This window comes from Halichoerus grypus, chromosome 8, assembly GCF_964656455.1.
Source record: "Halichoerus grypus chromosome 8, mHalGry1.hap1.1, whole genome shotgun sequence".
Lineage (NCBI taxonomy): Eukaryota > Metazoa > Chordata > Mammalia > Carnivora > Phocidae > Halichoerus > Halichoerus grypus.
In genome coordinates this window covers 32,870,111-32,885,608 of record NC_135719.1, presented here as the reverse complement: position 1 = coordinate 32,885,608, position 15,498 = coordinate 32,870,111, and the positions used below count along the sequence as shown (strand labels likewise).

The following is a 15,498-nucleotide window of genomic DNA, read 5'->3' as shown; positions in this document are numbered from 1 at the left end:
AAGATGGGTGAGTTAGGTGATGGGGATTAAGGAGGGCACTTGTGATGACAATTGGGTGATATATGGAAGTGTTGAATCACTATATTGTACACCTGAAACTACTATAACACTGTATGTTAGCTAACTAGAATTTAAATCAAAACTAAAAAAAGAAGGTCCACACACGATAATCAAGCAGGATTTATTCCTGGGATTCAAGGATGTTTCAATATACACATATCAATAAATATGAAACACCACATTAATAGAATAAAAGATAAAAATCATATGATCATCTCAATAGATGCAAAAAACTATCTGACAAAATAGAACACCCTTTTGTGATAAAAACACTGAACAAATTTGGTATAAAAGGATCATAACATAAAGAGGTCATATGACAAGACCACAGCTAACATTATACTCAATTGTGAAAGTTTGAAAGCTTTTCCTCTAAGATCAGGAACAAGACAATAGTGTCTACTCTCACCTCTCCTATTCAACATAGTACCCGAGTACTGGCCAGAGCAATCAGTGAAGAAAAAGAAATAAAAGATATCCAAATTGGAAATGAAGAAGTAAAAGTCCTCTTTGTTTGCAGATGATAGGATCTTATATAGATAGAATCCTAAAAACTCAACCAACAAACTGTTAGAATAAACAAATTCAGTAAAATTGCATGATACAACATCAACACATAGAAATTAGTTGTTTCTCGACAGATGTTGGCAGGGATGCGGAGAAAGGGGAACCCTCCTACACTGTTGGTGGGAATGCAAGCTGGTGCAACCACTCTGGAAAACAGTATGGAGGTTCCTCAAAAAGTTGAAAATAGAGCTACCATACGATCCAGCAATTGCACTACTGGGTATTTACCCGAAAGATACAAATGTAGGGATCCGAAGGGGTACGTGCACCCCGATGTTTATGGCAGCAATGTCCACAATACCCAAACTGGAAAGAGCCAAGATGTCCATTGACAGATGAATGGATAAAGAAGATGTAGTATATATATATACATATATATATATATACACATACACAATGGAATATTATGCAGCCGTCAAAAGGAATATAATCTTGCCATTTGCAACGACGTGGATGGAACTGGAGGGTATTATGCTGAGCGAAATAAGTCAAACAGAGAAAGACATGTATCATATGACCTCACTGTTAGGAGGAATTCTTAATCTCAGGAAACAAACTGAGGGTTGCTGGAGTGGGGGTGGGTGGGAGGGATGGGTGGCTGGGTGATAGACACTGGGGAGGGTATGTGCTATGGTGAGCACTGTGAATTGTGCAAGACTGTTGAATCACAGATCTGTACCTCTGAAACAAATAATGCAATATATGTTAAGAAAAAAAAAAAGAAGAAGATAGCAGGAGGGGAAGAATGAAGGGGGGGATATTGGAGGGGGAGACGAACCATGAGAGACGATGGACTCTGAAAAACAAACTGAGGGTTCTAGAGGGGAGGTGGGTGGGAGGATGGGTTAGCCTGGTGATGGGTATTAAAGAGGGCACGTTCTGCATGGAGCACTGGGTGTTATGCACAAACAATGAATCATGGAACACTACATCAAAAACTAATGATGTTATGTATGGTGATTAACATAACAATAAAAAATTTTAAAAAAGCAATTAGTTTTTTCTCTACACTAACAATGAGACATTTGAAAATGAAATAAAGAAAGCAATTCCATTTACAATAGTATCTAGAAACAATAAAAGACTTAAAAATAATTTAACTAAGGATGTTAAAGATGTGTAAGCTGAAAACTACATGACTTTGAGATAAAAGAAACTGAATGAAGAAAATATGAACAAACACAAATCCTGTGTTTATGAATCAGAAGAATCAACCTTGTTAAAATGCCCATATTACCCAAAACCATCTATACATTCAATGTAATCCCTATCAGAATTCTAATGGCACTGTTCATAGAAAAAAAAAAAAAAGAAGTAGAAAAAACAATCCCAAAATTCATATGGAATCACCAAAGACCCTAAATAGCCAAAGCAGTCCTTAGAAAGAAGAACAGAGCTGGAGGATCACACTTCCAGATTTCAACTATATTGCAAAGCTGTAGTAATCAAAGCACTATGGTATACTGACTTAAATATAAACACATAGACCAATGGAACAGAATCAAGAGCCCAGAAAGAAATCCTCACATATACAATCAATGTTTGACAAAGGAGCCTAACAAACTCATTGGGAAAAGAATAGTCTCTTCAGTAGTGTTGGGGAAACTGGACAACCTCATGCAGACAAATGAAATTGGAACCCCATCTTATACCACTCACAAAAAATACCTTGCAGTGGATTAAAGACTTAAATATAAGACCTGAATCCATAAAACCCCCAGAAGAAAACACATGGGAAAAGCTTCTTGACACTGGTCTTGGCAATAATATTTTGGCAACAAACAGCACAAGCAACAAAAGCAAAACTTAATAAGTGGACTATATTAAACTAAACCTGTCAGGATGGCTATCATCAGAGAGACAAGAGATAAAAAGTGTTGACAAGGATGTGGAGAAAAGGGAACCCTTGTACACTGTTAGTGGGAATGCAAATTGGTACAGCCACTATGGAAAGAGTATGGAGGTTCCTCAAAAAAATTAAAAATAGAACTACCATATGATCCCACAATTGCACTTCTCAAGATCTCAAGGAGATATCAGCATTCCCATATTCAGTGCAGCATTATTCACAATAGCCAAGACATGGAAACTATCTAAGTGCCCTTCTATGGATGAATGGATAAAGACAATGTGGTATATTTATAAAATGGAGTATTACGCACCCATGAGAAAAATGGAAATCCTGCCCTCAAAGTTCATTTATAGATTACCACAAATGGAGGATGGATTTCTTGGCTCCAAGCATCCTCAGATCTGTTGCAGATATGCCAACTGCACTTCCATGGCAAAACACCCCAGAAATGCAAGTTTATTTTCCCTGAAAGTGTTTTAGTGAAACCAGTGCTTTACTTGAATCTGATAAAGTAGCAGGGCACTCAGGAACTCTCTATCCTAAATTGGCATAGCACCACCTGGTGGACATTATTTTCACACGCGTTGGCAGAAAGGGAGTGCATAGCTTCCTATTTTACACTTCTTAGATATTATATTAAAATAGATACAGGCAGGTGGATTTGGCATTTGGGCTTTAGTGATAGTCTAATTCCTCATCTATCAATGGGCATAATGATGATACTAAATTCTTAGGGTGTTAGGAGTTTACGTTTCTGAAGCACCCAGCACATAATAAAGGCCACATATGTTTTTGGAAAAGTAATTAGCAGACCAGCTTAAGTGGTTCTTCCTTTTCAGACACTACCTTTGTGAGGCTGGGGGCCTGGGGCTGGAGGCCTGGAGCCAAGACCCTAGCCAGCAGCTGCCTGGGGCTTTCCACCCAGAGCCTGCAACCATCACCTCCAAAGAGCAGTCACTAGAGATTCCTGGAAACCTTTTGAAGACGTGGCCCCGAGTTTGCAGGTGGCTCATTTCCAAGAAGGTCCCTGCCTGGACAGGAAAGTGAAGAGCTGCACCAGGAGCCTGGCTTCTCTCTCGCTAGTAGAGAGTGTCTGACAGCCTCTGTGGGCTCTGGACCTCAGAAGACAAAAATGTGCTGGAGATGGCCCATTTGCAAAGGATGAGGTTGTCCTTCAAGAAATGTGTGCCTAACAGTCCAAAAGTCCAGACTGACCAGACTGAATTGACCCAGGATAATTCCAGTCAAGTTTTCAAACCAAATATGCAAGAAATATGTATTAAAATATCCTCATTTGTGTACCACAAGTACAAATTGTTAGCCAAACATCAACTCAAATTTTCATAAACTGGTGGAAACCTATGCACTGAGCATGTTTGTGAAAGAGAAATTCTGTAGGTCTCCTGTCTCAATCCCTCAAACTAAGGTCTGAGAAGTGGGAGGGCCTAGATTATGAGAAGGCAGTGTCATGCATTCATGCATTCCATTATTACTGTCCCTGCATAAACATGCAGGACGTTCCTCCTGAGGGCCAGCCCAGGTGCCAGGCGCAGGGAAAGAGATTACTCAGGGTGCCACAAAACACAAAGGATGCACAGGTGAGTCACGGTGCAACAGGCTGATGGAGAGCAGGAGACTTCAGGAAGAAGTCAGGGGAAGTCTCGGTTTTCCGTGGCTAAGGAAACTGAGGGAGGGTGTGGATGTGTGTGTGATGGAGATCAGAGCATAGTTTGCAGGTCAGGTTGCACGTCTCCAAATTTAGATCATTCTCAGTCAAGACAGTGCACACGCTATCTGTGGGAGTCCTTTCCCAAAGGGAAAAAAGAAAGCCAATGTTACTAGAAATCTCAGGATGAGTCAACTTTTAGACAGTGGTTGCTAATCACATCTTGTGTAGCAAAAAGGGGCAACATTCCATCTTCATCTTTATATATAAAGTGTGAAGGAGGAAGTACTAAAGAGGATTTCCACTCCCACAGCTGGTGAAAGGGAAATTGCTAGTTTTTCTAAAGAACAACTTGGAAGTGGGTATCAAAAGTCTTATCTTTTGGCCAGTTCTTGGAATTTATCCCAAAGATATAATTATGGGTTTGCATGGCAATGTTGCTTATGATAGGGGAAAAATGGAAATGACATGAATTTTTGTCAGCCACAGTATAATGACAGGATATCCACATGACGGAATGTGTTGGACCATGAAGTTTCAGAATGGTGTTAAATGATGGGGGAAGAAGTTTTCAATATATTTTAAATTATAAAAGCTACTTACAAAACACTTTTCAGAGAGTGAGACCACTCAAAAGCTATAGGGAGAGTATGTGTGCAGACATACACCAATATACACAGACGTATACACGAGTCTACACACACATAAACACGTGTACATGATACACACCAAACTTAACAGTGATTCTTTTTGGTCTGAGCGTTATTATAGCTGTATTCATACTTGGTGATTTTCCATGTTTTACAAATTTTTAATTCATATTTTGATCCTTGTCATTAAAATAAATGTTATCTTAAATATTGCAAGATTTAGCCAGCATATCTGTTGGTATCATGAAAGACATTTTTATCCACACACTAGTGTGTGTGTATGTGTGTATAAATACAGATATGTAGACGCCTGCATGTGTGTATAGGGGTACATATACATATCAGTGCCCTGTTAAAAACTTCTACTTATAAATGTATAATTTCCTTTAAATATGTTATCCACAAGTCAAACACGTGATAACTTCCAGTTACTTGTCTTCTAACTTTAACGGATGCTGCCAGTGATTATGCAAAATTATGACTACGCTGCCTCCCAGTGGCCATTCCAGGAATCAGTGTCTATACTACTATTTTTCAAACAAACTTTCTCAGACCCTACAGCTATACTGCTTAGGAAGAAAAGAAATAAAAAACAACAAAAATCGATCTAAGAGATAAAATGACCAAGGACTCATGACTACTAAGTGACAGAGTCAGGACTTGAACTTAAGTCAGCCTAATCCTAAAGCCCATGCTCTTTTCATTACATCATAGTCCCTCAATTCAAAGCAGTGCTTTCTACTGATGAAAATCTAAATGGGGTGTAAGCAATGATAAAGATACGCCTTTCTATTAAGACAAGTGCTAAAAACACATGTGATAAAGATGCTTATGAGATCTGTATGTGCAGGAAACTTTGAGAAGAGTGTTATTTCAGGGAACAGATGATAGATCTTCCATAATGCATGTGAAGAAGTGTTTAAAAACAATTGTAATAACTAAATTTAAAAAAGTTCTGTACTTGCTTGGTAGCAAAAGAACAGTGTTGCCATTTTTAAATGCATTTAGAGTCGTGTTTAAAAACACACATAATAAAGATGTTTATAAAAGTTGTAAAAAAAATATGCCTTTCTCAAATAAAAATAGCACAGGCAAATAGGTATTGTGTGAAAGTGACAATGTGGAGTGGCATGCAGTGCATGACTCTGTCCAATACTTTTACTATGTACAGTGCATTCTATGAGCCCCCCCCAATGGCCCAAGGCACTGTAAAATATTTGCCCGGATGTCTCTATTACACGTCTATTGCAAGGTGATCTTGGATAGAATGGCAGCCAGGTTTTCTGAGACAGGCAGAACTGTGTGGTCCCAGCAGAGCCTGCCTTCTAGTAAGTTCTTTCTTGCCTATTGTGGTTTCTTATACAAGAAACTAAGAGAGACTTGCTCTTCTGCCAGAGGCCCAAAGACCAGGGGAATTGCCCTAAAGTGGTCCTCACTGTGGGTCTTACAGGAGTTTGCACTATTAGATGATGTGGGGAACAGGGGGATGAGAGGAGGGCATTGTCCCCCAGCTCAGGTGTTCATAAAGGAAAATGGATCATCAGATTTGGCATGCTCCCTGAGAGACATGGTCATCCTATACTGCATGGGCTTGCCTGGGCGTGGAATAGGGACCTACTGCTACATGATGACAACTACCAGTTCTACCCAGGGGGGAAAAAAAAAACAATTAGCAAGGCTGGCCAGAAGGACAAGTCCTTTGGTCCCTAGATGGACTGATGTCAAGCTCTGGGCTCGCACCTCCTCTCTCCAGCCCTGCAAGGGAAGGCCCAGGAAATCACGGTGCTGAGTTTCCCTTTGAGGTTTCCTGGCTACTTGTCTAATGTCTAAAGCGCAACTCTGGGGATGGTTCTGTAAAATGTATCACTCTGTTTGCTGAAAGACTGTCCTCAACAAATTGTTCAGTACTCTGTAAGTGTCATCTCCTTGAGGGTCCAACCGGAAATGTTTGTTGCTCTCTATGGAATTATCCTGAGCGACTGATGATTTTTACCTTTATATCCTATAAGCAGATAACCCATCGGTGGTAGAAAGTTCTTCAGAACCAAAATTGGCAATGACTTCCAGGCAAGCACCTAAGACTTTTTGGCAGATATTTTGGGAGCAAATGACAGCAATAGCTTATGTTCCCTTGGCTTCTTTGGAATCACCTATTTAAAGAATTCCATCTTAAGAACTGTGTGTTATCTTTGAATGCTACTTTAAATGATCTCTGGAGCATGGTGGGGATTTTACACAAATAAACCCCATCCACGTACCATAATCTTTACGGAATTACTTTTTAGAAGTTGGTAACAGTATTTTATTAGACATTTGTCTCAGTGGATCACATGAACCCCAGTATGTTCTACACTTTCATATTTCATCTTTTTCATTAGGTCCAAAGTCTGGATAAAAATGTAAAAACAGGGGTGCCTGGCTGGTTCAGTCAGTTAAGCTTCCACTTCTTGGTTTTGGCTCAAGTCATGATCTCAGGGTCGTGAGATCAGGCTCTGTGCTGGGTGTGGAGCCTACTTAAGATTCTCTCTCTCCCTTTCCCTCTGCCCCGTCCCTGCACATTCACGCTCTCTCTCCTAAAAATAAAGTAAAAATAGTTTTAGTTGGAAAATGTTCATTTTTCAGATTCCTTCCAATGTTTGATATCACAAGTAACATAATAGAAATCTTTGTGCATAAAGCTTAATCTATATTCCTAATTATTTCCTTAAGATGGACATTACATGGGAATTACCAGATTTAAGTATATCATTGTTTTTGCAAGGCTTGACAGGAGTGACCCAAATGCCAAACAGAAAGGCTCTGACAATGACAAGGTGGGGGCGCTGAGACAACAATGGCTGTGCGATTAGTCCTATCACACCGTCTTTGCTAAATCAATAGGTAAAATGCTATCAAATTATAGCTATAGTTCTATCACATAAAATTCAGAGCACTTTCAAGTGGAACTATGTACATTTTCCAAATGTATATGACTAAAAACGAAAACTCATTATCAACTTTGCAAATCATTAGCAGACTTCCTCTGCATAAACAAGGAAAAATTACTGCTGACAAGTTGCTTTGGTTCTCACCATCTTCCTTCTGGGCATAACATTTGACAAGAATAAGAAAAAGGCTAGTATATGTCTAGTAATGCTGCATCCTCCAATTTTCAAGTGTGGTGGATCAAACAAGGAAATTGCTTAGAGCTGAATTCAAATTCCTGCTGCCTTTCTCACTAGCTGTGTGACCTTAGGCTGATTACCAAACCTCTCTGAGCCTCATTCTCTTTGTTGGTTAATGGAAATGGTATCATGTAGTGGCCAGGCTGTTTGTGAAGTTGCCAGGTACGTAGACACTCAGTAAGAGGCCCCTCTGCTGCCCCTTCCCTTCTAAACAGGGGGCCTACCTAACCCTGTTCAAGAAATCATGCACAAGATTAAAGCATCCCGCTGTCTTGGGCCTAAATACACTCTTTCAGTGTTAGAAACCAGATGTGAATCAAGGTCAATAATCTGTGGGGACTAGAGGTATTTTTATTCTATGAACAGAATGAAGGCAAACAGCAGGCTCAATGGTGCCCCCACATTAATGGCATCCAATTATTCATCCCAACCAGCATCTTCCAAGACCTGGGACTCTCCCCACACCTGCTCTTTGTTCACAAGGCTGAACAAAGTACCCTTGGATTCACTGCACAGACTGACTCCCTTTTACAAGAATGATGACCAAGGACTAATTTTCAACACTTGAGATATTTTGTAGCTTTTCAAAATACTTCTCTGCATGAAGAATGTGCTGTCCTAGGGCACTGATGTTCACAACTCATGTTTCCATCCATGGGCAAAACATGTTCAAGACCAATGTAGGGAAAAGGAAAGGGTGAGAAATAGTACAAAATGCTAAGGTGTGTATTATAGGCTCATTTATCAGAATCCTTATTGGACTGTTACAAGAAAAATCGAGATCTATTGTCAAATAGGTCTGGGACACAATGTGTCAAAACATTCCTCAGAACATATGTTAGGGCATGTAGCCTCAGAAGATGAGAGCATCAGTGTTATTTCCACTATGATTGCTTCTTTCAAACATAGTTTATAAGTTAGGTGGAGAGAGAAATTCCAATAATGCCCATACAAATATATGCTGTTTTTTTTTTTAAATTTAACTTAGCTTTAGTGCTTTTTTTTTAAATTAAAAAAAAATCTTTTTTAAAAATACTTAGACCCACCATGGAAACTGAAAAGCTATAAAGGAGGCTTTCTCGCCGCCAATGTATTGATTTACTCAAATGTAATGAATAATTCAGAATTTAAAAAATGACTACTGATCATTTTAAATTAGAAATACTAAAATTTAACCTCAGCATTGGAATGTTACCAAAACATGTAAGAAATGGGCTTTTAAAATTTACAAGGGTGCACAACTGCAATAAAAAAAAAAAAATCTCCTTAGAGCTTTTAAAATAAAATTTGTATAAAATAAATTTTCCCTAACTTCCATTACCTAGGTCACTATTCCAAAGATGCTTTCTATCTGGAACCAACAAGTATAGATCGCAAACACACGGACCTACAGCAGCTCAGGTAAACAATCCACATGGACACCAGAATGGACAGGCAAAAGGTAAAGACTACCCCAAACCGCACGTGCTCACCAACTCGAAGCACTCTTCGACCCCACGAGGCTGCAGGGCCCTCGGGGCAGGACAGGCGGGGGCGCGGGCCCCGCGCTGCGCGCCCGGCCAGTCGCGCGGCCGGCGCCCCCCCTCGGCCCCGGACGCTGCGCCCTCTCCCCGCAGCTGTGCGTGCTCACCGCATGGTGTAGAGCAGCGTGCCGTCGTCCTCCAGCCTCAGCAGCTTGTTGGGTGTGGTCATGTTGTGGGCGATGGACTTTTTCCCGTTGTGGAAGAACGTGTCTGGGGTCCAGATTTTGCTGGCAAGAAGATTGTTGAGAGGGAGGCGCTGCATGGGCCCTTTGAACCGAAGCCTTTCATCTTTCCAGCTTTGTCGGAAAAACACGTCTATGGTGTATTCCTAATGCAAAGGAAGGCAACCGGTGATGTGTCAGTAGCGAAGGCCGTCAGGGGAGGTGGTTCGGGGCCTACTGAGAACGGTGGGGGCGGGGCCGTGCCCTGAGACCTACCATTTCCGTGTCGGAGACCGGGCCGAAGCTGGTGACGTAGATGTCCGTCCTCACCTGCGTGATTCGCTCTGAAACACAGACACAGGTTCCTGCCTGGGCTGGAGCTCACACGGGACCGCCCATCACAGCGTCTGCACGTCCTCAGTCTAGGAACCGGTTTCACTCTTGGCAATCACGGGGCTTTGATAATGTGTTTGTTGAATTTGGAAAACTTGACAAACACCAAATGAAGCCCAACTGCTCGGAACTATAGCAGGAAATAAAATGCCCATCGTGTAAGGAAAGGGTGTTGGCTCTCATTGTACTTCTTGCCCCGTGAGAATCTGTCCTCAACAGATGGGGAAGGGGTCCTGGGTTTTAGTTTCCTCCTCCCTAAACCTGAACAATACTCCCAACCTCACAGTGCGATACCCGCTCTCCACAATCTCCGGCTTTTGAAAGGGTTAGGCAGTTTTGATGAGGGGATAAGATCTGAAGGAATGTCTAGTCAAAACTGCAGCACTGGGTGGTCTCTGGGGAAAGGCCGTATGAGGAGGTGTCCACAGTGTGGCTTGGGACAGGACCGCTTGAGAAGACCCATCTTACCTTATGTTGCATTTTGAATTGTTAGAAATTTCTACCATGACAGACTATTATATCAGTTACAATTATTAAATTTATAAAGCAATCCAAGTAGCTAATAATATTGGGGGGAAAGTGTGTGTTCCCTGGGCATCACCCAGGCCCTGTACCCCCTGTGGTCATGAATGGGGACCATTCACAGTATACTACAGTTCACTATAAATAATGCCACACCATTGGTAGCATTGTTGAGTCACACCTGGGGGGCTGGGGGGGGAGGGGGACTTTTTTCTCTGGACATCTCGTTGCGTGGTAATCATATATGTGCATGGTGTGTAGTTAAGTGTGTGTAGGTGTTAGTATGATGCTGTGTGCTTTCGGTGCCCACTGAGATTCTAGCCCCAGCAGGCAGCTCCTTTGGCTCTCTGTGGTGTTCTCAGGATCCTGCCCCAGAGAAGTGTGCCACATGCTGAGTGGATGAGAGAATATTGTATAGCAACAACTCGTTGGATCTCTATATGCTTTGATCCTTGTGGATGTGTTCAAAGGGACAGGGGCTGCTAGACATAAGAGGCCCAGGGGCATAACTCGGAGGGTGGAGTAAGACAGTGTCAAAGAGGCTTTGTGGACTTTTCTTGCCAAGAAGGTAGAGAATGGCAATTCATGCTTTAAGTGAATCTCCCTGTTAAAAATGCAATAATGGAAAAGAACTTTTTCCTCTAGGAATGTAGTTGCTAGAGGGTCTCTGACTTACCTAATGGAACAAGTTCAAATGCACCACAACTAAATCAGCTAGAGCCAAGGGCACTGCACATGCCTGGAAACAGCACATGAGTCTCCGCACAAAATTAAGCTGTTCTAATTGTGCCCTGAAAGCGCATTTTGCTATCCACTTATTTTTATCAACTTCCAGGGGTTAAAGTAAATACAATGATTATGGTCCTAGTGAAAAAGTTAAACATAATATATAAAGATGTAAAGAGCAATTGCATTAAACAGTGGATTTGTGAAAAGGATTTGCATCAATACAAGAGTAGGCAGTTGATTATGCATTATTTCTTAACATAAGTTAATCTTGGCTTTAGTAACACCTAAGAACTGGTTCCTCCCTAAGCAAAGCAGAATGGATAGATTTTCTGAGGAAAAGGGAGTTTGCAGAGAGACCACATCCCCCAGCTTTTTGTACCTGGGAAATGACAATAAAGGATGCAGGAGCCTTTGCAAAACCATCAGTTCAAACTCCTGGTAAGGAACTCTTGAATGAATTGTCTGAATCACAGCAGTGTGAGCTTGGGACTGAGTTTAAGCATGCACTTAGTGGGCTGTAGCTAAGGAGAACCTACTCACCTCCAAGGCCAGGCCGCAGTCTATTGTCATAGCCATCCAAAAGCCCATCTAAGATCCTGGTAAATATTGTGATGTTGTCATTGGTCTCATCTTTTACTGAACTGGTTGGCATCTGTGAAAAGCTTTTAAACAGAGAAACAAGAAATCAAACTTGCATTAAGTATTTTTTACAAATTCTTCTCAAAATATAGAAACCAGAAAATGCTATGGTGACTTGTCTTGCAGAGAGGGCACCTGAAAACCATCTCCTCTACTCATCTAGGCTATTGTTTTTCATAGACAAGCCTTAATTCTTGAATTTCCAGAGTGTGCTGGCTCTGGGCTGGTCATCCATCAACCTAACATGATGCTGAAAATCCATCTTTCCCTGATTCTGAGGCACAGTTTATATTAAGATTATAGCCATTTTAAAAACATTAGCCACTACACATAGACTAGCAGAACCTCATCCACTCCTCGGGGAGTTCAGAAGTTTGGTTTAAACACAGAAAAACTGAGTCTTCATATTGTTAATGAATCACCTGTAATGAGCAGTGGGGTGTGGAGAGGATGTTCAAAAGTGACGCACTTTGAGAGACTGGTAGGCCCAAATTTCACTGCATCCCTAATTGGGAGCATTTGTGCCATGAGCAGTATGCCAGAATTAAGAGCACATGGAGACAGAAACAATCAAGTTTGTGACATGTCTCTGGGCTTCCTCACTCATCAGCACTGCTTGTTGCTGGCACATTCAGCTCCAGCCAAGGCACATGACCCAGGGGCCATGAATTATAAAGACCAGTCTGAAAACCCTTATTAAGATTTACTCAGCATCACCTCAGATCAGGGACTCAGGAAGCACAGTATTCTGAATGACCCAGCATGTCAGACTTACATTAAAACCCCAAGAAGAGTAGGCTGAACCTTCCAAGAAAAACCAAGAACAGTCCTGGTTTGTCCAATTCAGTGCAGTTATCCAGGCCCCAAAACTTTGTGTAGATGATCTGCAGCAGCTGGAAATGAGAAACTGCCCTGAGCAGATGGGGGCAAGCTGAGGAAGTTATTTTGGGGGAAAGAAAGTCCTAAGTCTAGAAGATGGTAATACACCTCAAGAACATGGATCCCACCACAGGTTTCTAGAGCTGCTTTCAAATGTTGCAAAAAGCAAGATGTTTGGAATTACCAAGAACTCAACCTACACATACGGCTTGGCTTCAAGTAGAACTCATGCAGCTGAAAGCCAGCTGTGAGTCCCAAGAAGTTAGCACCCCGGGCACTTGGGAGAAGAACAGGAGATCCCTGGAATTTCCCTAACGTGCCTCCTATGGTACCTCAGCTCTACTAATGGCAATTTCTTTTCCATAAATTGTCTGAAATGAGGGTGAGACCGCCCATCAGCGGTTGGATGCTGAGGGCAGAATCGATGTATGCTTGCCTCACCCAGTTCTTGAAACTCAGTCATTTGTATTGATTGCATCTAAACAGATCAATTCTTTACTGCTCTAAACCTATTCCCTTTTGAATGAGAGAGGATAAAGTTCTTTTGATCTAATTTTCACATCATCATTAAGCATATAGTTGAAACTCTTAACAAGCTAAAATTCAGTCCTGTTCGTATGCAGCCCACAGACACAATTTTTTTACTCTGTGACTTAGTGTTTGAAAATATTAAATTCCCTTTTCTCTGACATCCACTGTAGTTCGACACTTTAGAATGATGAAGCACTCAGCCTCACAGACCTAATACCAGGACAAAAGGCCTTAACACTGTCCCCGGGATTTGTGAGAGAAAGAAAACAGTGACATTTTGTACTTGCCCAGTTGAGTAAACTGCTCAAACTAAATCTGGCCTCACTGTCCACTTCTTATGGTATTCATAACTCTTATCAAAAAGTTTGGTTATTTAATTCTAGGCTATGTCTAAGTGCAGACACTTGGGGGGGCTTCACTGGCTCTTTAACTTAGGGGAGAGCATGCACACTAGCAGAAAAAGCATATCACTTCCTTGTGTAATCTAAAAAAGACAAATTTGCAGAAATAGAAAGTAGAATGGCAGTTAGCAGGGGTTAGGTGTGGGGGATTCTGGGGATGTTGGTCAAAGAGTACAAACTTGTAACTAGAAGATGAATAAGTTCTGGAGATCTAATGCACAGTATAGTGATTACAGTTAATAGTATTGTATTATAAACTTCAAAATTGCTAAAAGATTCAATCTTAAATGTCTTCACCATGAAAAAGAAATGATAATTTTTAAAAATTTATTCATTAGACAGAGAGAGAGAGGGTACAAGCAGGGGGAGCGGCAGGCAGAAGGAGAGGGAGAAACAGGCTCCCCACCGAGCAGGGAGCCCGACACGGGGCTCGATCCCAGGACCCTGGGATCATGACCTGAGCCGAAGGCAGATGCTTAACCGACTGAGCCACCCAGGTGTCCTAGAAGAAATGATAATTATGTGAAATGATAGAGGTGTTAGCTAAGGCTACAGTGGTAATCACATTGTAATATATAAATGTATCAAATCAACACATTATATAATCAATTATATCTCAATTTTTTATTTAAAAAATAAAAATATCACTATGGATCAGAAAAAGAGAAAAGAAAAAGAATATCAATGTTTCAAGTATATTTTTCTAAGCTGTTTATTATCTGTTGTGAAGTGTTCTTAAGTTACATTTGATCTGAACAGCCCAGCCCTGGCTGTTAGGAGACAAACCTTGACTACATCACTGACCATCCAAGATGTTCCAGACACTGTGTACTTGTAGGGGTCATCTCCATGACCACTGCTTCCCTTGGCCCTCTGGTGTTCCTTCTGCTTCACCACAGTTTCAAAGAAACACCAGCCCATCTGCCTCTGAATCCTACTTCACAAATACCCAAATCATTGCCAATAGCAATGCAATGAATGCAAGGCTTAAGAATTCCAAATCTCACCTTCCATTTATTGATCAATTTCAATATCTGCCCTATCTTGTAATTATTTGTGGGCCTATTTACAATAGAGGCCATGGCTGGAGATTTGCTATGACTTCTCTGTATTTACAGAAGTTAGGACCTAGGAGGTAGGAAACAAATTCTAAGAGAATCTCTGAAAATGCTTGTCAGGTCAGGAGTTGAAGTTTTCTCTCAGGAACAACTGGGAAGCCCTCTGAGGTCACAGATCATCCTCAAAAATGGTTAATTTGCAGGCCCTTCCTGTCTCACAGAATGCATGTGATATGCCTGCACATAGGAGAATCTCACAGCTGTTTGGCAAACTTACTTGTGCCTCTCTCAAGGTGCATAATCTTTAAGGGCTACTTCTAAGGTACAGAGTAACTTCAGTTTGCTTTGTTCCATTGTGGTTAGTTGAAACCACTTGAAAAATAATACAAAAACACTGGGCTATGCCTTCAGTGAGCAATAATGCACAGTTACATCTATGAGGCCTCCCTCCAGACGGAAACACAAGATGTCCTCATCTCTTTGAACGCTCACTCCATTTAGGTTCAGAAGGTAGGCTCGAGCTGGCCGACATTCCAATTCAGTTTTTCTTAAATGTATTGACTTTAACCAAGGAGCTCTGCTGATCCTTAGGTTAACTGTGAGTACACAGTTGCTTCAAGGATAAGCTAAAGGCTCAGCTCTCTGGGGGAGTGGATTTTTGTGAGCTGAGACCAGATCCCCATTATTATTGACCATAGCCTTG

At 41.3% G+C, this 15,498-nt stretch overlaps 1 protein-coding gene across 5 annotated transcripts in view; it reads right to left on the bottom strand.

The window, feature by feature from the left end:
• GABRA5 (gamma-aminobutyric acid type A receptor subunit alpha5) overlaps positions 1–15,498 on the bottom strand; it is an 88,125-nt gene that overhangs the window by 60,304 nt on the left and 12,323 nt on the right. For all 5 annotated transcript variants that reach the window (XM_036083577.2, XM_036083583.2, XM_036083578.2 and 2 more), the window contains exons 4-6: positions 11,828–11,949; positions 9,920–9,987; positions 9,590–9,810 (exon numbers count right to left, since the gene is read on the bottom strand). In XM_036083577.2, the coding sequence (XP_035939470.1) occupies positions 9,590–9,810; positions 9,920–9,987; positions 11,828–11,949 (411 nt within the window). The remainder of the gene's footprint in view (positions 1–9,589; positions 9,811–9,919; positions 9,988–11,827; positions 11,950–15,498) is intronic.